This window comes from Patella vulgata, chromosome 6, assembly GCF_932274485.2.
Source record: "Patella vulgata chromosome 6, xgPatVulg1.2, whole genome shotgun sequence".
Taxonomy (NCBI): Eukaryota; Metazoa; Mollusca; class Gastropoda; family Patellidae; genus Patella; species Patella vulgata.
Window position 1 is genome coordinate 66,120,782 of NC_065884.2, and position 27,859 is coordinate 66,148,640.

The 27,859-nt window shown below is 35.7% G+C and overlaps 1 protein-coding gene across 1 annotated transcript; it reads left to right on the forward strand.

Annotated features, from left to right (window-relative positions):
• LOC126824056 (nucleoporin 88) lies at nt 1-27,779 on the forward strand. The gene is made up of 12 exons (XM_050553217.2): nt 1-18; nt 1,558-1,750; nt 3,084-3,255; nt 16,732-16,830; nt 17,294-17,375; nt 19,257-19,361; nt 19,944-20,090; nt 20,703-20,825; nt 21,599-21,745; nt 22,294-22,420; nt 24,568-24,686; nt 24,963-27,779. Exons 2-12 carry the CDS (start codon nt 1,592-1,594, stop codon nt 25,033-25,035), a joined length of 1,353 nt encoding a protein of 450 aa, XP_050409174.1. The 5' UTR covers nt 1-18; nt 1,558-1,591; the 3' UTR covers nt 25,036-27,779.
• Nucleotides 27,780-27,859: the final 80 nt, after the last annotated feature.

The following is a 27,859-nucleotide window of genomic DNA, read 5'->3' on the forward strand; positions in this document are numbered from 1 at the left end:
TAATTTATCTACAGAACGGTAAGGTTATCATAAAGATATAATAATAGTTATTGATTAGTTCTTATATTGTAATAAAATCAAATCATAAAGATATAATAATAGTTATTGAGAGTTCTTATATTGTAATAAAATTCATCTACAGAATGGTAAGGTTGTCATAAAGATATAAAAATAGTTATCGTGCGTTCTTATATTGTGTATATTTGATCAAAGTTAATGCTTGTGGCCTATTTACATCTCCAATTAGATTGCAAACCCAGTTAATAAACATACATTATGCAAGAGCTAAATCTGTCTATTACAAGTCTTTCTTTAGGCTTTAAATGTTATGTAAGGGATTAATTAGACATTTATTAAATTATCCAGACCATAATCAACTGACGATGCCATCATTAGCCTGCAATATTTAGTAGATTTGAATAAGCTTTGTAATGGATGAAATAACCGTAAAAATGGATAATCAACACTTAATTTATTATTGTACTAACGGTAGTAATGACGATTGAGGCTGGCCTAAAATTGAATCCCTAATATCTCGGTTCAGAGTGGAGCAATTTGATTGAAATTTTCAGCATATTCGGTTTTTATTATCTGTTTTTTAACTATTATAGCGAGAACTTACCAAATGCTCCTTTAAGCAGTCCAAAAAGGAATGAATGAACTAGTCTGATAAAGAAGGATTTGCATCTACTCTTTATCCAATTTCAACCGTGGTGGCTCACTAACAAGGTCAGAGGTGTTTGTCGAAAAAATTCCCTGGAATTTACCAGCGCAGTTTCTGTAAGTCACAGATGCAGGGGGATGGGTCTGGCAAGGACAGCGTCTAGTCATTTGGATGGCACGAAAAACAGTTTGGCATGCACGTAAAACGTAAAAAATATCCTTGACAGATGGAATTTGGAATATGAGTAGGACATAGTGCCGCTGTCCGGGCAAAATTCTCCTCCTAACACGCTGTATGACTTTAACCTGTCTTCAGTAGCCCAGTCAGTGCAGAATAGTAGGATGTTAAACCCCATTTCATTTCTAACTGCTTCTTAAAACAGTCAAGAGATAGTAATTATTTATGGTCATTGATAACGGTTTAGTACAATGGGTGAGAAATGTTCACTCTATTTTGAGTGATTTAGATCTACCTGAAATGAGGTTTAACATCCTACTGTTCTGCTCTGAACTGGGATAATGAAGACGGGCATACGCCATACAGTGTGCTATGAGGGAAATTTTGCCCGGACAGCGGCACTACGGACTAATCTTTTATCGAATTCCAACTGTCAAGGGGTCTTTTACGTGCACGCCAATGTGTACACGGGACCTCGGTTTTTCGTCCCATCCTAACGACTAGACAGTTGTCCTTGTCAGGCCCTCCGTCCTGCAACACCGACAAGGGGGAACCACCCCGGAAAATCAGGATGAACTTTCTCGGCCAATGTAGCGATCAAACACCCAACCTCCAGGCTAGCCACCATGATCCCCCCCGCCCCTCCCCCGTTGCAAAAGGAATACTGATTTGTTTGATTCATTTTGATTATTTATGTTGCTTTATTTGTGTTACAGTGAATTAAATCTACCGGTTCAGGGGCCATTGATTATGTATCCCCCAGCAGATGATAATTATGGTATAGATGCCTGTGATATAATGTGTTTAAATTCTACGCCACCTGTGTTAGTCGTCGTTACCTGTGAAGGGAAATTACACCATTGTCTAGTATTACAAACTGTTGATAACAACTCGAACTCGACCATTCAGGTATCAAAAGAACAACAACCAGCACATTTTTATACACCCACACTGTAATTTCGTCACCCTGTCCGTCCATCCGTCAACAATTGGCTTGTGAACGCGTTAGAGACTACAGTTTTCAATGCAATGTGCTAGGGCTATACTATATACCGGAAAACTATCGGAAAACACCATGTTATACTGAATACTGGAAAACACCGGAAAAACACTAAATACCGGAAAACACACTAAATACCGGAAAATACCGTAAATAGGTAACCCGGAGAAGGGTTATACTATAAAGCGGAAACTAACTTTAACCCTAACCCTAACCTTAACCCAGGCACACAGAGGACCAGACTCCGGGTTACCTATTTAGGGTGCCAGTCTCCGGGTTACCTATTTACGGTATTTTCCGGTATTTAGTATGCTTTCCGGTATTTAGTGTTTTTCCGGTGTTTTCCGGTATATAGTATTGTTGGTGTGCTGTAAGGGAAATTCTGCCTTTATGTAATTTCTACCTACCCTTCGTTGAATTCAAGGGTTCTTATACATGTCCGCAAACCAATGAGTATACAGTTTTCTGTCGCAACCGAAAGACTAGAGGCTTTCCCTTGGCAGGCACTCCATCTTGCATCTATTACAAGAAGTTAGGAGACTTGAAAATCTTGAGGAACTTTCTTGATTCATGGTTAATGAGCCAGCTTCTTGCTCACTGAGTGGTCGAATGGTTAACACTTGCACGTTGGATCACATGGTCTGTCACCGAGGAGGGGAGTTTGTCAAATGGTTAACACATGCGCGTTGGTCACAAGGTCTGGCATGGTTACGAGTTCCAGCTTGTACGTGTCAAGTAATAGGATCGCTTGTCCAACCTCGTGGGTTGTCTCATGGTCCTGTAGTTTCCTCCCACTGCTAAAGACCCCTACACGCAAGCGAATTATTAGAATAAATTTGAACCATATGTTAGTCCCAAAATTTGTTTGTGAGTGGACATTAAACTCTGGCCACGGTTTCATAAAGCATACTCAGACTTAAGTTAAGAATTTACTCAACTTTCAATCACTGTTTATGAGAAATATTTTTCATCCAGAAACACTAAATTTTGTCCATTTTTTTTTGATTGATTTATTTGATACAATAAAACAATAAAAGTTTTATAAAGGGCTATATTATAGTAAAAAAGTTTCGTTCATATTGAATTCTTCAGACAGATTTGACTCACATGGTAGCCTTTTATTCATACTATTCCTAAACCTCATCCAGAGATTTTCTCTTGGCTAAAATAAAACCTTTTTACTTTGTTAAAAAAACTTTTGCTTGTATATTGTATGTAATAGTTTTATTTTCACTTTTCCAGTCAGAACAGAGTAGCAAGTTGTCATGTGATAGTATGTTTTATGAACCTATAACTGAACCTAATCTTTATGTGATAGAGAGTGTTGAATTAGAGTTATCCCTCGCTACACCTCAACATGATTCTAATGAACTAATAGAAGATGATTTTACCTGTCCAGTTAAATTACAAAAAGGTATGTTAAAGCCTCTTTATTAGTTAGTCTTTACAGCTCCAAGTTGACCACAGTGCCTTCAGAGTCGATTTCCCTATGTTACTATCGAAGGCTTATTTTTTATACGCCTACCATAGAAATGTGTTTGTATATTGTCATCACCTCTGTCCGTTGTTTTATACGCCCACATAGAAATGTGTACGTATATTGTCGTCACCTCCGTCCGTCGTCCAGGCGTTAAACAAGATTTAATTCAAAATTTAGTCAATGTTTTGTCAGTCAGAAAGGAAAACATTTTTTTAAAAAAAGTTGTAGATGTTATTTTTACTCATAAAACTTACCCGGAAAAGCAAAATTGTTGGTTTATCATTGGTCGAGAGAGAGAGAGAGGAATAATGTTGATATTTCTGACTTTAAAAACAAAATTAAATGTTATATATATAAAAAACACCAACACATTGCAACATTTTTCTAGAAATAGTTTGATACCAGGAACAGGTAAAATTTTTAGTATCAATTAATTAAAATTAATGTCATTTTAGGATGTAAAGTGCTAGAATTCAAGATGGATTATGTGGTTTACTAGAGTTATAAAAACATTTTGATATATAACATTAATTATTATTATTATAACAGAAATATATACATAATGCTGTCTTTATAAAAAGTGCTTTGGAGAAATTATAAAGTGCAGAAAGTGGTTTTAATTTCCCACTTGTAGAAAATGAAATGAAATGAAATGGGGTTTAACGTCCTACTGTTCTGCTCCGAACTGGGCATACGCCATACAGTGTGGTATGAGGGAAATTTTGCCCGGACAGCGGCACTATGGCCTACTCTTATATCGAATTCCAACTGTCAAGGGATCTTTTACGTGCACGCCAATGTGTACACAGGACCTTGGTTTTTCATCCCATCTGAACGACTAGACAGCTGTCCTTGCCATGCCCTCCGTCCTGGCACGCAAGTCGACAAAAACATGTTAACGTATATTTCAGTCAGGTGGATACGATCTGCTCGATTGGTATTTAAAAGAAGACAAATAATTTTATTACGGACCTATTTCGTGCGTTTTTCATCGCGAGTTCTTTCCCTTGAACAAAATGGCCTCCCTACGCTATTTTTTTTAGCATAGAATATTTAAATCATAATCTAGACTCGGATACATTTTAAACAATTATCCAAGAATTCCATCTACCTACCGACCCTACCCTTTTTTCCATCGTTACAGGAAACAAACTTTTTTTTTTTGGCCTAATATACTTTCATGTAAAAATTACCTTAATGGGGTCTAACAAATGACTCAATTATACTAAAGGTAACATATTAGATTAAAGATACATTATGGGAGATTTTTACAGAGAATTGGCCATTCTTGCTATAACAGTTCAAAAGTAGATGATGAAAGAAGAATATTTTGAAAATTTCAGTCAAATTACTTTATTCTGAACATAGTTATCATTGTTGTAATATTTGACTAGAAATGGTAGTGAAATGTGCCTTCACCGTGGCTGATCGTTTGATTGACAAGCGTTAACTCCACCTACATATCTCGATTATCAAGTAAAGTTTTCAATGGCATGCGGAAACGCTCTACAGCGGCCTCGCTAAGTACACTCTATCATTTAGCCTCGATCTAACTGACGTATTCTCATCAGGATGCGCCATGTTTGAATTAATTGATAAGTGAAATCCTATTTAAATCCGAGCTGTAGCCGAGCCATCCGTGGGTCTACAGAGTTGATTTTGGGCTTGTTGTTTAAATAAAGATCTAATTTATAATTTCTATAACATCTGAAGCCTAAATTAAGACTTGCAATAATCAGATTTTGCTCTTGCATAATGTATGTTTAATTTAATATTAGGCAATTTGAGTCTATGGTTTTAATTTTCTGGTCATTACAAATAAGGAGCCTTGGTGGCTAAGTGAGTAAGACGCTGTGCTTTTGAAAATACACAGGGGAATTTGGGGTTATTCTTCTGAAAGTTTTTCTTTAAACCTGTAACAGGTTATTCTTCCAGGGTAGTTTTTTTTTTCTCCATAAGAAAACATAATCTAAAGTTTTTCTTATGGGAATTCTGGGATATTCTCATTTTGCGTACATGTAAACATAGACGTTTTTTAAGCAAGATAAAGTCCTCGACTTCGGTTATGCTGGGGAAGAAAATCTTCAGAAAAAACCCTTGACAGAAATGGGATTTTTTGATGGATTCAAAGAGAGACTTCTTCTAATAGGAAGCGAGAACATTCATATGAAGAAATTGAGTTGGCAGATGAAGTTTGAAGGTTTCTTCAGGGCATGTAAACTTTTAATAAGAGAGAGAGAGAGAGAAATGGGGTTTAACGTCCACTCGACACAAACCAGGTCATTTCGGGACCAACATATGGTTTAACTTTATTTACATAATTCGCTTGAGCGTAGGGGTCTCTAGCAGTGGGAGGAAACCGGAGGACCCAGAGAAAACCCACGAGGTTGGACAGGCGACCCTACTCCTTGCCACGTACAACCGGGGATTCGAAACCATGCCAGTCGACTCAATGACAGACTTTATGATACAGCGCGCGCACGCTAACCATTCAGCCATCCAACCCCCCAACTTTTAATAAGCCATAAAAGTGGTATGTATGTAAAAACAGTGGGATTATATGCACTTTACAACAATTTAAATGAAATGAGATTTATCAAAGTCCTACTTTTCTGCTCCGACTGGGCTAATGAAGACGGGCATACGCCATACCATGTGCTATGAGGGAAATTTTGCCCGGGCAGTGGCACTATGACCTACTGATATATTGAATTCCACCTGCCAAGGGATCTTTTATGTGCACGCCAATGTATACACGTAGCCTCGATTTTTCGTCCATCTGAACGACTAGACAACTGTCCTTGTCAGGCCCGTCGTCCTGCAGTACTGACCAGGGTAAAACACGTCGAAAAATCCTGATGAACTTTCTCGGCCAATGCAGGGATCGAACACCCGACCTCCATGCTAGCGAGCCAGTGTCTTACCCACCTAGCCACTGTGGCTTACACATCAATTTAAAGCCAATCTGATTAAAATTATTTGATACAGGACCGTTTATGTGTAACACAATTTAAAAACCTTTTCAGTTACAGACATACATGTATCAGGGTTAATGATCATATCATGTCACACATACTACACACAGAGTGTATGTTTAAGTGTAGTCGTTCGGATGGGACAAAAAACCAAGTTCCCATGGACACATTGTCGTGAATGGAAAAGAGATCCCTTGAACAGTGGGTGTCCTCGCTAGAGATAAAGGGACATAATTTATAGGCGAGGCGGTCCCACGTGACCTCATTGTTTACCTTATAGCACAGTTTTTCTGTACATTCATTACGAACTCGTGTGTTGACAAACGTTAGTTTTTGTCGTTAATATGGAATTTAATACCGATACGGTTCTCTTACCATTGATAAGGTCACGTGGAACTGAGTTTTTACTAGCGACACCTGGTGGGAATTCCTTCAGCGATGACGCCCATTGGAATTCGAAGTAAGAGTAGGTCATAGCGCCGCTGTCCGGGCAAAATTTCCCACATAGTCATAGCACACTGTATGGCGTATGCCCATCTTCATTAGCCCAGTCAGAGCAGAAAAGTAGGATGTTAAACCCCACTTCATTTTGTATGTTTAAAGTGTAGGATAAAGCATGAGAATGAGGTTATGCTGGGGAAAGAAAGACTGAAGAAAATAACCTTAGAAAAAGAAAAACCGAGGCCGGCCTGCCTAGGTTTTTCTGTCGAGGGATTTTTTTGAAGATTTTCTTTCCCAGCATAACCGAAGTCGAGGACTTTATCTTGCTTATAAACCGTCTATGTTTACATGTGCGCAAAATGAGAATATCCCAGAATTCCTATAAGAAAAACCTTAGATTATGTTTTCTTATGGAGAAAAAAAAACTACCCTGGAAGAATAACCTGTTACAGGTTTAAAGAAAAACTTTCAGAAGAATAACCCCAAATTCCCCTGTATATATTCAAAGCAGCCCTCGACTTTCAGACCTCGAGTTATTCTGGGCATAGAATATACCCCAAAGATCAAAGAAATTTACCGTTACAGGTTTATAATGACCAATAATGCACATGGCAATGTTCTAAAGTTGTACGGGGGGTTGGATGGCCGAATGGTTAGCACGTGCGTGCTGTATCATAAGACCTGTCATTGAGTCGACTGGCGTGGTTTCGAATCCCCGGTTGTACGTGACAAGGAGTACGGTCGCCTGTCCAACCTCGTGGGTTTTCTTTAGGTCCTCCGGTTTCCTCCCACTGTCCAACCTATGTTAGTCCCGACATGACCTAGTTGTGTCGAGTGGACGTTAATCTCTCTCTCTCTCTCTCTCTCTCTCTCTCTCTCTCTCTCTCTAAAGTTGTACATTTTATATAAGATGGCATATTAAATTGTTTATTGTCAGTGCACTCTTGGCTTTCTCAATTTATTCTTACCAAAAAAGCACAGAAATATAGCCTTGTCATTGTCATCTGTCTTAGATATGGCATATTTATACCAAATTCTAAATAAAATTTAAAAATGAAACCACTTTTTTAATGAGCTAAACGACCTTGTCTTGTGATTTTATATAAACATATTATTTATGTATCAGGTAATTGTTTTATTTTATTTGTTAATTGGATTAGAAATCAGTCAAGAGTATAGACCAATCTGGTTAAAACACAGATCCTATTTCGTTTCGTTTTTATAGTTCAAAATTTCGTCTTTACTACACTTGGATCTGGAAGACTTGTTATTTAACTCGTGTTCTGCTTGAAAGGAGGGGTCAGCCAATCAAATGGTCTGTCGAATCGAGTGTTTGACCTTTTTTGCCCGGAACTGTGGGTAATCCACAAGTAACATCAATGCTGATTGGTTAATCAAATGTCTGACATCATAGGTCAAAAGTCGGTCTTTTGACCCCTGACGTGACCTATCGCTATAACTTGTCAGATCTTCATGTAGTGTAGGCCATCGAAAGTATAAAAAAACGAAACGAAATATAGATCTATATTTTAATTAGATTGGAGTACAGATGAGCTGATCTGATTTAATCATCCGTTACTACATCAGTATCAGGTGGTAATTGTATTTTCGATAAATATCGGTATTTGCCGATAATTGGCCATATTTACCGATGTTTTTACCGATATTCAAAGGTAGCTGAATTTGATGTGTGGTTTTTAGAGTAAATGTGTTTTGTTATGTAAATATTGGCAATTTTACCCATATCGGCTCATCTGTACACGGTAATCCATGTATCATTTGATCTTGGGTATCTAGCACTATTTTCTCTCACATTCATTTCATATCAAATCATTGTTTAAAAATTCATAAAAATCATTTAAAAATCAGCCCAAATCATCTAATTTTAACTTGCGTCCAGTTTAAAGCAGACCATTCAGTTTTGATAATTTAATTTAATCAATCAGCTTTAAACCGGACGCAGGTACAAGTTATATGCATTGTGGTGATTTTAAATGATTTTTATGAATTTTTAAACAAAGATTGGATATTAAACAAATGTGAAAGAAATTAGTGCTAGATACTCAAGATTAGATAATACCCGGGTTACAGTGCAGTCAGGAGTTAATGAGTTTTGTGATGTAGGTTTTGATTGTGTGTGAATGGCCGAATGGTTTTGTTTGCGCATAGTGCCATCCTCCTACCCTCCTATTAGAAAATTAGATTATATTAATTTGAGATATATTTCGGATGTTATTATAGAAAATTAGATGATTTTTATACGCCCACATTTTCATGTGGATGTATATTGTCGTCGCCCCTGTCCGTCCGTCCACATTGAATGTGGACACTCTACAGGTCACAATTTTTATTAGATTTTGACGAAACTTAAAATATAGGTCTATCTCCCAAAGATCTCTGTTCCCTTCGATATTGGCATACATGTATATAGGACCATAATTTCATGGATTATGGCCCCTGATTGTACAAAAAATCACATTTTTAGCATGTGGACACCCTAGAGGTCACAATTTTCATCTGATTATGTTTATAACCTGAATTTCTTGGTTCCTTTTGATATTTGCGCATATCGGATCGTAACTTCCTGAATTATTGTCCCTGATTGTATGAAAAATCATGTTTTTAGCTTGTGGTCCCTAGAGGTCACAATTATTATCCGATTTAAAAACCCGTTTTTATATTTCATTGTTACACCCTAATGATGGCTGAGTTCGAATTTCTGGAAAATCAGACCAAAATGGCAGCCTCTTGTACGCATATATTGTAAATATATGGTATATCAAGGTTGTGGACCCTCTAGAAGTCACAATTTTGATCCGATTTTGATGAAACTTGAAATATATTTTTATAACCCAAAGACCTTGGTTCCTGTCGATATTCACACATATTGGATTGTAAATTCCTGAATTATGGCCCTTGATTGCAAGAAAAATCGCTTTTTGTTTTAGCTTGTTCTCTATCCATCTCTTGCAAAATGTGGGCGTATCCTGCCTAGCAGCTGCTGGCAAAATGTTGTCATAGAAAATTACATCATTTTTAGAATATTGTCGTAGAAAATTTGATTGTATTAAACTGAGATATTTTTAGAATGTTACCATAGAAAATTTGATTATATTAATCCAAGATATTTCTGGAATTGTACCCTAGAAAATGAGATTATTTTATCTTCTTCGATTGGCATTTAGTAATTGAACATATTAACACAAGGTACAATTTTATGGATACACAATTGCTCAGTTTAATACTAAGCGACGTTTCGACGAGGATAAAGACGTAACGTCGCTTAGTATTAAACTGAGTAATTGTGTATCCATAAAATTGTACCTTGTGTTAATATGTTCAATTACTAAATGCCAATCAAAGAAGATAGTGTTCTATATTAGTTGTGTTGAGATTATTTTAAACTGAGATATTTTTGGAATGTTTCCATAGAAAATTAGATTATATTAATCTGAGATATTTTTAAGTTGATCTTGATGGACATAAAAGGAACCAGTGTTGACATGTAAATAAACGTTCAGTAAATCATTGTGACTTGGGACTAGTTTATAATGGATTTCCTTGTCACCATCAACAAGTTTTATTTATCTGATGTTAGTAGATTTCATTATGGCCATCATTGTCTTGTAAAAGACGTAATAATTTTAGTCCTCACGTGAAATTTAATACAATTTAATGTCTTATTCCATAATATCTTAATCTGCAGATGTTTTTGTGATACGGACACTTAAAGGAGAGAATGAATGTGTTTTTATGTCCGTTGTTGACTGTTAAGAAAATATAAACAAGTTCTTTTCAAGGTTTAATGACAAAAGTGACATTAATTTCCACATAGAGAAAGAGAGACAAATGGGGTATAAGGTCCACTCTAGGTCATTTCGGGACTAACATATGGTTCAATTTTATTTCAATAATTCACTTGCGCGTAGGGGTCTTTAGCAGTGGGAGGAAACCCACGAGGTTGGACAGGCGACCCTACTCCTTGTCACGTACAACCGGAGAATCGAAACCATGCCAGTTGACTCAATGATAATTTCCATAATTTCTTTAAAGAGTGGGAGTCACGGTGGCTAAGTGGGTAAGACGTTGGCCCGCTAGCCTGGAGGTCGGGTGTTCGATCCCTGCATTGGCCGAGAAAGTTCATCAGGATTGTCTGACGTGGTTTCCCCTTGTCAGCTGTCTAGTTGTTTGGATGGTACGAAAAACCGAGGTCCCGTGTTTTCCCTTGTCAAGGGCCTGATAAGGACAGCTGTCTAGTCATTCGATGGGACGAAAAACCGAGGTCCCCTGTATACATTGGTGTGCACATGAAAAATCCCTTGGCAGTTGGAATTTGATATAAGAGTAGGCCATAGTGCCACTGCCCGGGCAAAATTTCCCTCATAGCACACTGTATGGCATATGACTCTTCATTATCCCAGTTGGAGTAGGACATTAAACTTCATTTTATTTTATTTTCTATAAAGAGTAAGAATACCCTGCCCAATGCACAGTACCATAACCTTATTTGATTATTGAATTTTGATTCACTGGATGCTTTTCGACATGATTGATACATTTCAATATACCATTGGTGCATTTTATTTGACTATTGGTGCATTTCGGCAGATGATTGGTGAATTTAGATAGACGATTGGTGCATTTCAATAGATATTTCGATAGACGATTGATGCATTTTAATAGATCTTTCGATAAACAATTGATGTATTTCAATAGATTGATGTATATTTTGACAGACGGTTGGTGCCTTTAGATAGACGATTGGTGAATTTAGATAGACGATTGGTGAATTTAGATAGACGATTGGTGAATTTAGATAGACGATTGATGCATTTCAATAGACGATTGATGTATATTTTGACAGACGATTGGTGCATTTAGATAGAAGATTGATACTTTTTATAGACGGTTGGTGTATTTAGATAGACGATTGATGCATTTCAATATTCGATTGATGTATATTTTGACAGATGATTGGTGCATTTAGATAGACGGTTGATACTTTTTATAGACGATTGGTGTATTTAGATAGACGATTGATGCATTTCAATAGGCGATTGATGTATATTTTGACAGATGATTGGTGCATTTAAATAGACGATTGATGTATATTTTGACAGAAGATTGGTGCATTTCAATAGACGATTGATACTTTTTATAGACGATTGGTGTATTTAGATAGACAATTAGTGAATTTAGATAGACAATTTGTGAATTTAGATAGACGATTGGTGCATTTCAACAAATGATTAGTGAATTTAGATAGACGATTGGTGCATTTCAACAAATGATTAGTGAATTTAGATAGACGATTGATGCATTTTGACAAATGATTAGTGAATTTAGATAGACGATTGATGCATTTTGACAAATGATTAATGAATTTAGATAGATGATTGGTGCATTGCGACAAATGATTAGTGAATTTAGATAGACGATTGGTGAATTTACATAGACAATTGGTGCATTTAGACAATTGATTAGTGAATTTAGATAGACGATTGGTGCATTTCGACAAATGATTAGTGAATTTAGATAGACGATTGGTGTATTTTGACAAATGATTAATGAATTTAGATAGATGATTGGTGCATTTCGATAACTTCAAGTGGTTAAATATTGAATTCATGAATTTATATCAACTCTTGTCATTTACTTCAAATTGTGGGTAGTCTGGAATTCAACCAAAATATATGAGCTTTGGAAGATGTCACTTAACGAGCCACCACAACTGTCATTTTGCCACATGTCACTGTCAGAACGTAAATGTTTTTATATTTGTTGTTTGACAAATAATGAAGGAGGTCTGATTTTAAAATATGAATAGTTTATTTATATTGACCTTAAAGGTTATTTGAGCAGGAAAGTGCTGTTGCATCTAAGCCAGGTGTAAAAATGATGCAAATATCTTCCTTCGTCTCTTGACAGAGAATTTGTCTTGGTATTAGAAAGTAATAAAAGCTTGGGTGTGTTACAGCTTTTGTCGCCAGTCATGCATCAAGTTGTCAGTTTATTTTGACGAGTATTGGAAATACATTGACAGCTATCTTAATTTGAAGTGTTTATAGATCTAGCAACAAGGGAGGATGGGGTGGAATGGGGAGGGGGGAATTTCAATTTCTAAAATGATCAGATATGTCATGGGCGCAACATTATTTTTAAGCTTTGTGTAAAGTTTTAAAATGAAATGAAATGTAGATTTAAAGATAGGTTCCCAGAAAAGTATTTATCGGGTGATTATTTCCAATAAAAGTATGGCAATTTTGGTATATATGGAAAGTAGAGATATCCAATCTTAATAGAAAAATACTGGATTCCCTGAAAAACACTCATGGAGCGTATACAGGCAAAAATGTCAGGGTTCTCCTAATCGACAGCCCGACGACTTGGAATATCTGTACGCGTGACGTCAAAGGTTAGACGTACAACACTTTCTGAGATAAAAATCATGGAAAAAGACGGGGGCAGTGGATAATCTAAGAATTTAATTAGGATTTGATATTTGTAATAAATAGTCATCGATTAAAGACAACATTGTCTTGTGTATGCAATGAATTCTCCTCTGACTTCGCACCCGTAAGTCACGTGACACAAACATAACCTTTTTTGATCGATTTTTTATAGCAAGGGTATTCCTTGACAATTACAATGTTTTGAGAAGGATTTGAAGCAAATTTATGATAAATTAATTATTTTGAATATGTTTTTAGGCCAAATATATCATCAAATCCCCCAGTTTGTATGCGGGAATGTATCTTTAACGTCCTACTGTTCTGCTCCTAAACTTGGCTAATGAAGATGGGCATACGCCATGTAGTGTGCTATGAGGGAAATTTTCCTTCATAGCACACTGTATGGCGTATGCCCATCTTCATTAGCCCAGGTTTGGAGCAGAACAGTAGGACGTTAAACCCCATTTCATTTCATTTCTGTCACAGACTTTGTGAGACACAAATTATCACACAATGTTCATTGTGCACATACAAGCAATTTTCGTGGGACTTTTCAGACAATGCCAGCACTGACCTTCTGACTAGTCAAAATGGCGGCGTCCATGGACGAAAATCAAGTTATTGCCGGCTGCCATTTTGTGAGATCACAGGATATTTTAGCTTGTGCTGATTGGTCTAACAAAATAATTGCTCCATGATTGGCTGCTTGCTGCTGCATACACAGCAATTTATATAAGATTTCAGAGCGACGAGCAATCTGATTAAAACACAGATCCTATTTCGTTCCGTTTTTTTTTTATAGTTCAAAATTTCGTTTTACTTGTCTTTACTACACTAGGATCTGGAAGAGTTGTTATATAACCCGCATTCTAGTTGATGTGAGGGATTAGCCAATGAAACGATCTGTTACAGCGAGTTCTTGGTGTGTGAGTGTGATGCACAGAATTGTGGGTATCCTGCTAGAAACATAAAGGCTGATCAGTTAATCAAGTGTCTGACGTCATAGGGTCAAAAAAAGGTTGTATAACTTCTGACGCGACCTTCCACTACAACTGGTCAGATCTTCATGTAGTAGAGGCCATCAAAAGTATTAAAAACGAAACGAATTATAGATCTGTATTTTAATCAGATTGAGCGACAAGCAATTCTATATTGTCGAATATCAAACTGGGGTGAAAAGTTGATAATGATAGTGACACACAAACCAGTGAATTTTTCTAGCATTTAGCCTGTGTCGGTCTTATTTAAAGGCCTATTACTCCCCGGTCCGAGGTACCCCTATACAGCAAATTTCAGCCTTCGGACAGCCCTGAAGTAGCTACCAACTCTGAAAGATACATTATGGGAGATTCGATAATGAGTTGGGAGTTCCCACTATAATAGTTAAAAACTAGATAACGTAAAGGCAATTTGCTGAAAATTTTCATTCAAATTGATCCACTATGAACCGAGGACTAAGCTATTGAAATTTCTGCCTAGCCTCGGTCATCATTACTAAAGTCAGTACGATAAACAGCATAGTCTCGATTATCCATTTAATCGTTTAATCGAGAAGGAAAGTTATGTAGTAAATCGGCTCACAATCCACTTAAGATCGCAGGCTAGCGATGCCATCTAGAGTTGATTATGGTCTGGATAAGTTAATTAATGTCTAATTAATAATTTAGATAACATTTCAGGCCTAAAGAAAGACCTGCAATAGACAGATTTAGCTCTTGAATAATGTATGTTGAACAGACAATCAGAATATTAGTATAAACACATGTGCCTGTACTTTCAAAAAAATGAAAATATATAAAATATTTATATACCCAACCCAATTGTTGATTACATCTAAATGAACACAATTCATGATTTATTGTCACGTTTTAAACTTGTTTTTATGTTACTATGGCATCTGATTTATTCAGTCCATCCTCTATTGTGAACAGGTAATGAATTTATATATTTATGTATCGTGAGGAGGTGTTGTGTTATGTACCCAAGCTTCTCCTTCAGTGATTTTAATTGTTGAAATTGTTTTAAACTTATAATGACATACTCGAAGGTTTATAATGGAAAATGTCCATGCTCTTCTACTCGGAATTGTTGTCTTGACTGGCCCCATAGGGGTTTAAATTTAAAAAGATTAATGACTTAATGGAAATCACCATGTACAAGCTGTCACAAGCCAATGACAACTTGATGCTAAAACAATAAAATAGAAAATAATTAAGTACTATTATATATCATTCACTGTCCTTGTCATCGGCCATCTTGTTGCTAAGGGTTGAAAGATGGAGTAGCAGTGCAGCAGTTAATCCAGGGAGTGTTATTTATGACTAATTAAATTAAGATAGCCAAGAGATTTATTCTGTTACACAATAGTTGCCGTAGCGACATATTTAATATATTTAATCTTATGTGTCTTTCTAATGGTAACGTTTATGTAAAACATGATTTATATATTACCATGGTGGATTTGACACGCCTTATTTAGCAACAACTAAAGAAATGCCTTATTTTGCAACATTTAAAGAAATGCCTTATTACTCAACATCTAAAGAAATGCCTTATTACTCAACATCTAAAGAAATGCCTTATTTAGCAACAACTAAAGAAATGCCTTATTTCTCAACATCTAAACAAATGACTTATTTCTCAACATCTAAAGAAATGCCTTATTTTGCAACATCTAAAGAAGTTCCTGATTTATCAAATCTTTAGTATGAATTTTATTCAGTACTAATAGCTGGAACATGTCACATTCAACAGTATTACCGTTACACATATATAATGGCCGAATTCCACAAAATCATCCACCAAATTATTTAACATTAGTGGATTTTATTGTCCTAAAATTATTCTCTGTGCCCAGACCTAAAATCTGTGCATTGTGTTGAACTGTATTAAACCATGCAAATTTGAATTTTGCTAGTACGAATTTTGTTTTCCATTTCTCCAAGAGTCTTAATTTAAAAACAAAAAGTAGGCTGCTTGGTTGCTGATGCTCTCCTCAAAACCTTTCAGTTCCCAAATGTTTAAATTTTGAACTTCAAATAACAAAATTTTCCAGAGACTTGAGTGGCTATTTATTCATCCCCCCCACCCTCCCTCCCCAAAGAACTAAAAATTGAATTGGTTTTGTTAATAACGTCTGGAGTTATGGCCCTTGCTTTATCTTGTAGAACCTTGTGAATGCTCAAACGATGATAGTTATCTCCTGATCTCTATGAAATTTATGTGCATCATATAAATTGTTGAAACAAGGAAGCGTATCAAATTCAAATTTCAACAAATTTGTTAAATTACTGCTAGAGTTTGGTCTTTGTTTCACTTTAAAGGAGCTTTTAAATGTTCAAAGAAAAAATATCATCTGATCTGTATGAAATTGATATTGATATCAGTGATAAATGCACTCATTACCTACAAAAGAATAAATATGTGACAACCCTTGTAGACTGCTCGCACGATTTAGCTGCTGTGGGCATATGTTTATATGTTTCGTTGCCAGGCAACCTATCATATTGTGATGGTTGAAAATTTTTCTCTTTTTTTTGCAGATCCGAGTACATATGATAGATATCACTGTAGTCATGCAGCAGGTGTACATACAGTAGCGTTACCATGGGCACACAATTTAAACACTTTTGCTTTAGATGGTAAAATTTTTATTAGTAGAAATAAATTTATATAATTAAGGGTGCTGATCGTCATTAATTATGACAACAAGATCAAAATATATCAGTGGTAGATATCTCCTGGCTGGGAGGGGGTGGGGCGGTTGATGGCCGAATGGTTAGCGCGTATTATAAAGGTCTGTCATTGAGTCAACTGGCGTGGTTTTGATTCCCTGGTTGTACGTGACAAGGAGTAGGGTCGCCTGTCCAACCTCGTAGGTTTTCTCCAGGTCCTCTGGTTTCCTCCCACTGCTAAAGACTCCTACGCACAAGTGAATTATTGAAATAAAATTGAACCATATGTTATTCCCGAAATGAATTAGTTTGTATTGAGTGGACAATATATTATTTTATTTTAAATTTGAAATAAATATTTATCAAGTTGTCAGGTGATGTAGGAATCATTATAATCTAAATTCCATGTTTTTATTTTGATTATTTACAGAGGATCAGATCAATCCTGTTTTACCAGAAAATCAAGAATGTATCGTGGAGCATGTCATCTGTACAAAACCACTCACTTCAAGGTAACAACATTTCTGATTATCAGAAAATAAAAAATGGTTGTTCTCAATTATTGAATTATTAATCATGTCTGTCTGTTAATTTTTTTCTTAACAATGGCAACTTAAGGATACATTATGGGAGATTCGGTAACGAGTTGGCAGTTCTCACTATAATAGTTAAAAACTAGATAATGTAAAGGCAATTTGGTGAAAATTTCATTCAAATTGAACCACTATGAACTGAGAACTAAGCGACTGAAATTCCCATAAGCCTCGGTCATCATTACTAAAGTCAGTACGATAAACAGCATAGTCTCGATTATCCATTTAATCATTTAATAGAGAAGGAAAGTTATGCAGTAAATCGGCTTACAATCCACTAAAGATCGCAGGCTAGCGCTGCCATCTATAGTTGATTATGGCCTGGATAGGTTAATTAAAGTCTAATTAATAATTTAGATAACATTTCAGGCCTAAAGAAAGACTTGAAATAGACAGATTTAGCTCATGCATAATGTATGTTTAATAAAGCTTGCTGGAAACCACAGAATTGTCAAAAACACAAGGATTATTGAGGGAAGGGAGATAACTCCATTTTCACATGTTGAATTATTTTAGAAACATTTGGGAGGTATTTTTACTAAAAAATATAGCTGTAATATAAGTAATGTGCTTTAAAACCCCCAAAACAGTTAAATATAGGGGTTACAACAAGACACAATCAAAATTACTTTTATTAAGAAATATTTGGGTCCGATAATTATTCAAATCAGTCAATGTGTGTTATACAGTCAGTTCTAATTAAAGTTATGGCCATTTTAATACGCCCACATGGAAATGTGGTCTGATATTGCCGTCGCCCCCGTCCGTCCGTCCGTCCGTCCATCGTCCATAATTTCTTGTAAACGCTCTAACGCCAAAAGTTATCATCCAATTGTTTTAAAATTGATTTATGTTGTTTACATTAGTGAGATGAAGAAACCTATTTAATTTCAATAATTTTCGTTTATAACGTCTCGAGTTATGGCCCTTGTTTCACTTTGTTGAACCTTGTGAACGCTCTAATGCCAAAAGTTAACATCCGATCTTTGTGAAATTTATATGCAATATTTAAATTAGGGAAACGAAGAAACCTATCGAATTTCAGCAATTTTCGTTTATTACTTCTAGAGTTATGGCCCTTGTTTCACTTTGTTTAACCTTGTGAATGCTCTAACCCCAAAAGTTATCATCCTATCTTTCTGAAATTTATATACATTATTTAAATTAGTGAAACGAAGAATCCTATCGAATTTCAGCAATATCCGTTTATTACTTCTAGAGTTATGGCCCTTGTTTCACTTTGTTTAACCATGTGAACGCTCTAACCTGAAAAGTTATCATCCTATCTTTCTGAAATTTATATGCATTATTTAAATTAGTGAAACGAAAAAGCTCTTTCAAATTTCAACAATTTTTGTAGATTACTTCCATAGTTGAGACCCTTGTTTCAATTTGTAGAACCTTGTGAACCCTTAAACGGCAAAAATTATAATCTGATCTGTATGGAACTGTCTTGTAAAGGCCCCCGATTACCTACAAAGGAATAAATATGCGACAACCCTTGTCAACAGCTTGGTTGGGTGGTCTCATGTGTGCACTTTAGATCATAAGGTCTGTCATTGAGTCTCATGGCGTGGTGTGGTTTTGTTTCCCCTTTTCCCACTGCTAAAGACCCCCAATGTGTAAGCGAATTATTGAAATGAAATTGAACCATATTTTGTGTCAAGATCATAGTATAGTATTTTATATTAAGATATAGTGTACCATATCCTATACAAGGTTCATCATAATGTTTTATATTTAATATAGTGTACCATATCCTATACATGGTTATCATAATGTTTTGTATATTTAATATAGTGTACCATCTCCAATACAAGGTTTATCAGTCGTCACCGATCCGTCATTAGGCGTAACTCTGTTGGTCTTATCCAGTGATTATCAATTTACAGCTCTCCCTCTCGGGTAAGTTCAGTTTGTTTTTGTCTGTAGGATAAAGTACAATCTCGCAAGCCCGGAAATAATAATCATACACGTAACTGACAAAACATCCAGTTCTAATGAACTTGAATCTGACATTTTGAACTTTGCGGTCAAAAATGAGAGGCAACTGGGATGTCTTGAAGGGTCTAATACAAGGGTGGCCAATCTTATATGTGCCAAATATTAACTTTTCATCTTCAACGGAATTCAAACAAAGATTTGATAAAATACACAAGATTAAATGATACCTGGGTTACAGTGTAATATGCTGATAATGAAAATTTTGAATAAATGTGAAGAAATCAGGGCTAAATAATAATTAATTAATTATAAAAATAACAATAATAATAATTATTATCAATTATTATTATTTATTATTAGTAATATTATTAATATTATTAATATTATCAATAATAATAATTTATGCAACTTGTATAGCGCCAAAATCCAGGTACACACAGCTGCTCTATGGCGCTTTTACAATGATACAGTTCGAAAAAGTGAATGGATTACAACGAATGGGTTACAGTATAATATGATGACAATGAAAATATTTTGTTTCAGTTCCAAATATAGAACAGTCTCAGCGTCGTTGGCATCTGATTCCGAGAGCAGAGGAGTAAAATCACCGTTACGAAGATTAAGTAGGGAACCCTTTGATTACCATATATCTAAAATATTACAGAGAACATCTTCTAATCCATTACTAAAGTAAGCTTATATATATTATTATTATTGTTTTATTCAGTATATGAGGGGGGTGGGGAATGGCCGTGCACTTTGTATCATAAGGTCTTTCATTGAGTCAACTGCCATGGTTTTTATTCCCTGCTTATACGTGACAAGGAGTAGGGTCGCCTGTCCAAACTGGTAGGTTTTCTCTGCATCCGTCGGTTCCTCCCACTGCTAAAGACCCCTACGTGTAAGCGAATTATTGAATTAAAATTGAACCATGTGAACCCCATGTGTTAGTCCCGAAATGACATAGTTTGTGTCAAGTGGATGTTAAACCCCTTTTCTCGCTCTCTCTCTCTTGCTCTCTCTCTCTCTCTCTTTCTCTCTCTCTCTCTCTTTCTCTCTCTCTCTCTCTCTCTCTCTGCTTTATTAATATGCTATGAGATCATTTTTAACCCTTTGGTTAAATTAGGGTATATTGATAGGGGATGAAGATATCTTACCCCTTTATTGTCAGTCCGTGTTATCAGCTGTGATATACTGGTTAAATATTGGTTTACACCTGTGACACGACCCCTTTGTTGTCAGTCAGCTGTAATATACTGGTTAAATATTGGATTGGTTTTATTTTATTTTGTTTTTAAACAGATCTGGGTATGGAACAGAAGTAAGTCAGCAGGAATGTTTTCAGTTGTTAAGTCGAGCAACGCAAGTTTTACGTGAGGAGTATATGCAGAAACAAGACCAAGCTCGGGTTGAAATAGAAACAAGGTATGGCATGAAATAGGATACTTCAATCACTTCGGATGGGACAAAAAACAGAGGTCCTGTGTAGTCTTTGGCGTGCACATAAAAAATCTTTGGCTGTTGGAAATCGATATAAGCGCAGGGGGTTGGATGGCCGAATGGTTAGCATGTGCACGCTGTATCATAAGGCCTGTCATTGAGTCAACTGGCATGGTTCTGATTTCCCGGTTGTACGTAACAAGGAGTACGGTCGCCTGTCCAACCTCGTGGGTTTTCTCCGGGTGCTCCGGTTTCCTCCCACTGCTAAAGACCTCTACGTGCAAGCAAATTATTGAAATAAAAAAAAGAATTAAACCTTATGTTGTGAGAGAGAGAGAGAGAGAGAGAGAGAAGAGAGAGAGAGAGAGAGAGAAGAGAGAGAGAGAGAGAGAGAGGCTTGAAACTGGCTTTTTTGGCTTTTGCTCATATGATTTTTATATGTTTTTATACAGTAGAATCTGTATTTTTACAGTTTTTTTTACCTGATTGGTGGGGGGTCAGATAATTAACTATTAATCATGGGATTGGCGAAGGTGTTACAAATTAGATGGTATCATTCAACACTGACCGTTGAATGGGCGATGTTTTGTTAAATTTATTAGTAAAATAATGATGAAACAATAGAATTTCTACGGGGTGGAGGGAATTTATTGTGACATCTTACAAGAAGATCTCGCTGAATATGAGTGGCTTCTCGTATAGATTCTACTGTAATGAAAAAAAAAAAAAAATAATGACATATAAATGTTTCTCCTCAGAGCCAAAATTTTGACCGACCAGAAACGACTTCAGAACGAAGATTTAAAGAGATTGGAAGAATCTAGAAATATTCTACGAGACCAAGCGGAAACTATCGCAGAGAAACTAGAAATGTGTCAACATTCACAAGAACTTATTTTAAAAAGGTATAATTATAACATCACGGTTTTCTTCATTTCGCTGGTTGGGACCGAAAAGTAAAACTTTAAACTCCATTTCTTGATCCTTGAGACAATTCCTGGATCCCGTCTTCATTAAGTAGGACGTTGAACCCCATTTTATTTCTTGCTCCTAAAGGTAGGATGGAGGGCCCGACAAGAACAACTGTCTAGACATTCAGATGGGACTAAAAACCAAATTCCTGTGAACACATTGGCATGCATCTAAAAGATCTCTTGGCAGTTGGAATTCAATATAAGAGTAGACAGTAGTGCCGCTGTTCGGGCAAAAGTTCCCTTATAACACACTGTATTCAAATCCGGTGAATATCGCAGGCTAGCGATGGCATCGAGAGTTGATTATGGTCTGGATAGGTTAATTATTGTCTAATTAATAATTTAGATAACATTTCAGGCCTAAAGAAAGACGTGCCATATGCAGATTTAGCTCTTGCATAATGTATGTTTAATCCAATTGGATCTAACCAGTGACTTTAAATAAAACTTATATTTACTATGTTTGTATTAATATTTAGATTGGGGGGTATTATGAGAAAAATACAGTCCCGTCTACCTATGCTGTCTGATGCTGAAAAGAATTACAATAAAGAACTACAGACCATGAGTGATAATATTGATGTGATTAAAAAGAATTTAGAACAGGTAAGAACTTTAATTCAGACTTAGGCCTGTTTTCAATGTACGCGTATTTGTGGTGTTTCCGCGTGTGTTTTCGCTGGAGAAAAAGTCAGTTTAATGCAAATGTAATGGGACCACATGAAACAGTTACTGGAGTCAGACCGACTGATTCTTTCTGTGTTATTGGAGTCAGACAGACTTACACTCTCTGTTATTGGAGTCAGACAGGCTGATACTTTCTGTGTTATTGGAGTCAGACAGACTGATACCTTCTGTGTTATCGGAGTCAGACAGACTGATACTTTATGTGTTATCGGAGTCAGACTGATACTTTCTGTGTTATTGGAGTCAGTTTGAAGCAAAGATTAGCTGAAGTCTCAAGTACAAAATTCTCCTAAATTTAGAATTCTGTTGTGTTCCCAGCATTGCACTCTTGTATTAGACTCTTGTATTACCAAAATACATTGTGTTCACAAAGATGTCAAAACACATTTCTTCTCAAATTCAGATCCATATCGTCATTAAAGTTAGCCTAAATGATGATGATTTGATTCATTTGCCTGTGTACTTATAATCCAACTACATGTAAAGTTTCTCTGTGGCACTGATATAAATATATTAAAAACATATCACAGTTAGATAAACTATTTCATGGTGCGATGTAGGACGGAGGGCCTAACAAGGGACAATGTATAGTCCTTCTGATTGGATGAAAAACCGCTGTCTGTCTGTCTGTCCGTCCGTCCGTCCGTCCGTCCGTCACACTTTTTGGGACGCAATATCTCTCCTTCTAATTGACCTAGAATGTTCAAACTTGGTGTAGGTGTTTATTAGGTCAATGCCTTGATGGAGTTCGAAGATGAGCATTTTCTGCTTAGGGTAAGCAGAGATAAGCGATTTGATTGGTTGATGCTTTGGGACACGATAACTTTAGTTCTAATTAAGTGAGAGTGATGAAACTTGGTGTATAGTTTCATTACATCAATACCTTGACTAAGTTCGATAATGAGCATTTTCTGCTCAGGGTAAGCGGAGCGATAAGCAATTTGATTGGCCGAGACTTTGGAACACAATAACTCTCCTTCTAATTGAGGTAAAATGTTCAAACTTGGCGTAGGTGTTTATTAGGTCAATGCCTTGATGGAGTATGAAGATGAGCATTTTCTGCTTAGAGTAAGTAGAGATAAGCAATTTGATTGGTTGATGCTTTGGGACACGATAACTTTAGTTCCAATTAAGTGAAAGTGATGAAACTTGGTGTATAGTTTCATTACATCAGTAGCTTGACTAAGTTCGATATTGAGCATTTTCTGCTGAGGGTAAGCAGAACGATAAGCAATTTGATTGGCCAAGACTTTGGAACACAATAACTCTCCTTCTAATTGAGCTAGAATGTTCAAACTTGGTGTAGGTGTTTATGAGGTCAATGCCTTGATAGAGTGCGAAGATGAGCATTTTCTGCTTATGGTAAGTAGAGATAAGCAATTTGATTGGTTGATGCTTTGGGACATGATAACTTTAGTTCTAATTAAGTGAGAGTTATGAAACTTGGTGTATAGTTTCATTACATCAATACCTTGCCTAAGTTCGATGATGAGAATTGTCTGCTTAGGCTAAGGAGCAATAAGCATTTTGATTGGTCAAGACTTTGGAACATAACAACTCTGCTTCTAACTTGATGTTGATGTTCGTCTTGACCGAATTCAATGATTAACATATCGAGCTAAAGCTAAGCAGAAATAAGCAATTTCCTTGGTCGATGCTTTGGGACAAGATAACTTTGATTCTATCTGATAGAGAGTGATGAAACTTAGTGTATAGTTGATAATCAGTTTGATTGCTCGATACTTTTGAAAAAAATAGATGTGTGATTAATTAGTATGTGTCATCTATTTATTTGGGGATTTCGGCGGGGGACATCAGCCTCACTGTTGGCTTGTTTTGTCTTAAATATTGGATATCAGAAGCCCATCTTTTCCAGGTAAGACCACAACACCAATGCTGAATTAAATTGCAAAAAAAATCGTGTTTTCAATGTCGAAGATTTTGGATGATATTGAGTTACGGACTTAGCTACTTTAAACCCCCATTTCTTTCCGCATGATTCATTCTTTTAACATCATGTTTTGAAATTTCATCAAACTTGCATCTTTTTATAAATTTTATTTCAGTTGAAAAAGAAACAAGAATATCAGAAACGCCAGATGTCATTTGGAAACAATATGGCTGCCAGTAGTCCAGTTTTAAAGAAAAATCAAACAACTAAATTAAAAGAAATTTTACAGCAAGAGTAAGTATTGCTATATAAATAAAAGATAAATTGGTTCTCACAAACAGTCTATGTTAATGCCCCGATGTGTCATTTTAGTGCTATAGAATCACTTGCAAATTACAATATTTAGAAAGATGGATCTCTAATAGCAATATCAGCAGGCCTGGAAATAACGGTAGCAATATCAGCGGGCCTGGAAATAACGGTAGCAATATCAGCGGGCCTGGAAATAACGGTTTTAGATGTACCTGATCAGAGATTTTAAGTAATTGTTTAATATTTTTCTATTTATAGAAGTGATGAAATAAGTGAATTAATGAAGAAAGTGAATCAGTTGAAGGTGGATACTAGTATATCGTTATCATAGCCTAGGGCTCAAATTGTATTGAATACAAGTACATCATAGCCTAGGATTCAAATTGTATTTAATACAATTTATATCATAGCCTAGGATTCAAATTGTATTTAATACAAGTATATCATAGCCTAGGATTCAAATTGTATTTAATACAATTTATATCATAGCCTAGGATTCAAATTGTATATAATACAAGTATATCATAGCCTAGTGTTGAAATTGTATATAATACAAGTACATCATAGCCTAGGATTCAAATTGTATTTGATATAAATACATCATAGCCTAGTGTTAAAATTGTATTTAATATAAGTACATTATTGGCTAGAATTCAAATTGTATTTAATACAAGTACATCATTGACTATAAACACAGGCATGGAAATAGTGATTCTAGTTATACCTGACATAAATAAAACACTACAAGACATTTGGAACTTTGTGCCAGACATTTATCATAAACATGATTAAGGATGCATTATTCAAGAGCTAAATCTGCCTATTGCAGGTTTTTACTTTGGCTTCAAATGTTATATAAATTAATTGTTTAGACATTTATTCACATGACAAGCCTAGAATCAAGTCACTAGATCATTGTTAGGATGACCCACCATAAATAAATATCTCCATATATCTCGACAATTACGCCACAATATTTATATGTATGCCAAGTCCCAAATCAGTTTCACACAATTATAGTCACTAAATAAACGATCATGTTGTACTTAATAAGCTATGACCATTAATCATGTATAAATAATAGACTGAAAACTGGTTCCAAGAGTCGTCCATAACATCCAGACACTTTTGAGTAAAAGATAGGTTACGTGCCCTTGTTTTGAAATTAGTCTCGCTTAACCAGTCTATCGACCATTCTACGTCTGATTGACAGGTCGGGATAATCAAGACTACTTTTTTACGAAACATAACAGAAAGCTAGAACAAGAAATTGAATTTAGAAATAAGCACATTAGGTAGCTCAACAATCGTTTTATGAAGCTTGTAAAAGTAAAATGTAACTAATGCTAGTATCATGTTCCTGTCTAACCCGAGTGATTCAGAGATATTATTTGTACTAAACCAAAAGATGCCGCTCTTAACGGTACAGTTAATATAAAGCGATTTAAAAAATGAAACGAATGTAATTTCTAAATCTGCTGTAATAACCAAGAAGCTTAATTTTACTGCTATTCAAAATTGTCAACAAAAATTTTTTTACGGCTGTAATAGTTGATAGATTTGTAGAGAATTGCACGTGCAAGGGCTATTTATAGTATCATACTGTCAGAAAGTTGGTCTCGGAACGGCGAATGTGCACGCTTCAGTGGTAGTCTCGAACTATCAGCGGTGGACTGTATTTCTGTGAGTACATGGGTCATCCTACCATGGATGCTGTTTCACCCGCATATGCCGGACATGTCCTGTGCCAGTTGACAACAGTCCAACCTTGAATATGCCCAATTGGACATCATGATATAGTGAATCATATTCAAAATTCCAAAATTCCTATCATTGTATAGGAGAGATTTAAACCGATTGAATTGCAATCACCATTTAATGATTTAATATAAAAATGGAGAAGCGAGGCTGAGTCTCAATTAACAAATTATGGAACTATTATTGCTCTTTATCTAAATCTTACATAATGCATCTTTTAAAATACTTATAACCAATACCGTGCCTGACAAAATGACAGGCAGAGTAGGAACTGTACCTGACAACACCTGTATTTGTACCTGACGTAGTCTATGACAGGTGCCACATTTCCAGGTTGGAATACCGACCATTCGCACAATACACACACGGGAACATATAACAGAATAATTATTTGAAGACCACCATAACCTGAAAATCCCAATGTTATAGATTTAAGTGCTGTGGATCGATTTATGATCAATGTTTCAGCCTATTCCATGTAGAATTTGTAGGCTTATTAAGCCTTGAAGTGTTTATGTTAGTGTACAAATCCTAAGAGATTTAATCAATTATGACAGCCAAGAAAAGATACAACATTTTGTTTGTGAGGACTCGAACAGAGACACAAATAGTTATGTGATGTTGTCATTTGATGTTGGGTACTATTATTTTAAATAGCGGTACAGGCACTTAATTAATCTTCCATAGAAATACATGTGACATGATTGAGTTATCAATACTTTAGGTTGTTTAAAACAAGACATTACGTAATATTTTGATCAATATGAGTAGAATCATGACATAAATAAACAGCTGTTATGGTTGGTTAAGATATCTTCTTATGCAGTTGGCCCAAAATGCCCCTTTTCACTCAATTTTCAGTATTTTTGGGATTTAGAGAATTCATTTCCGTAATGTCCAGTCAAGTATCTCCGTTGTTACTTAATGTCTTGACCTCAGCCTTTAAACCACACTTAAAATCATAGGCCCATAATTAATTGTTGGCGAATTAAAGATACGTTCTCACGAAAGTATTTATAGGGTAGTTATTTCCAATAAAAGTATGGCAAATTTGGTACACATGTATATGGAAAGTAGAGACGCCCAATCTTACTAGAAAAATACTGGATTGTACATGGGAAGGCATCTTTAATTGGTGGTGATTTAAGGGCTGGGGCCACCTGTTCTGTATATAAATACTGGATTGTACATGGGAAGTCATCTTTAATTGGTGGTGAATTAAGAGCTGGGGGCACCTGTTCTGTATATATACACATATTGTAAGTTGACTATAATACCCAATGATTTTGTAAAATGTAGATAATAAATCTGTTATAAAAATCAGATCAGGTCTGTTCAATACTTAATTTTCACCCAAATCTTATTTTGAGGGATCACGGTGGCTAAGTGGGTAAGAC

Excerpts from the sequence above, each read along its gene's own strand:
- LOC126824056 (XM_050553217.2), top strand. The coding sequence starts at position 1,592 with ATGTATCCCCCAGCAGATGATAATTATGGTATAGATGCCTGTGATATA. Across the intron at positions 21,746-22,293 it reads CAAGAACTTATTTTAAAAAG|ATTGGGGGGTATTATGAGAA; the intron begins GTATAATTATAA and ends ATTAATATTTAG. Across the intron at positions 24,687-24,962 it reads AAAGAAATTTTACAGCAAGA|AAGTGATGAAATAAGTGAAT; the intron begins GTAAGTATTGCT and ends TTCTATTTATAG.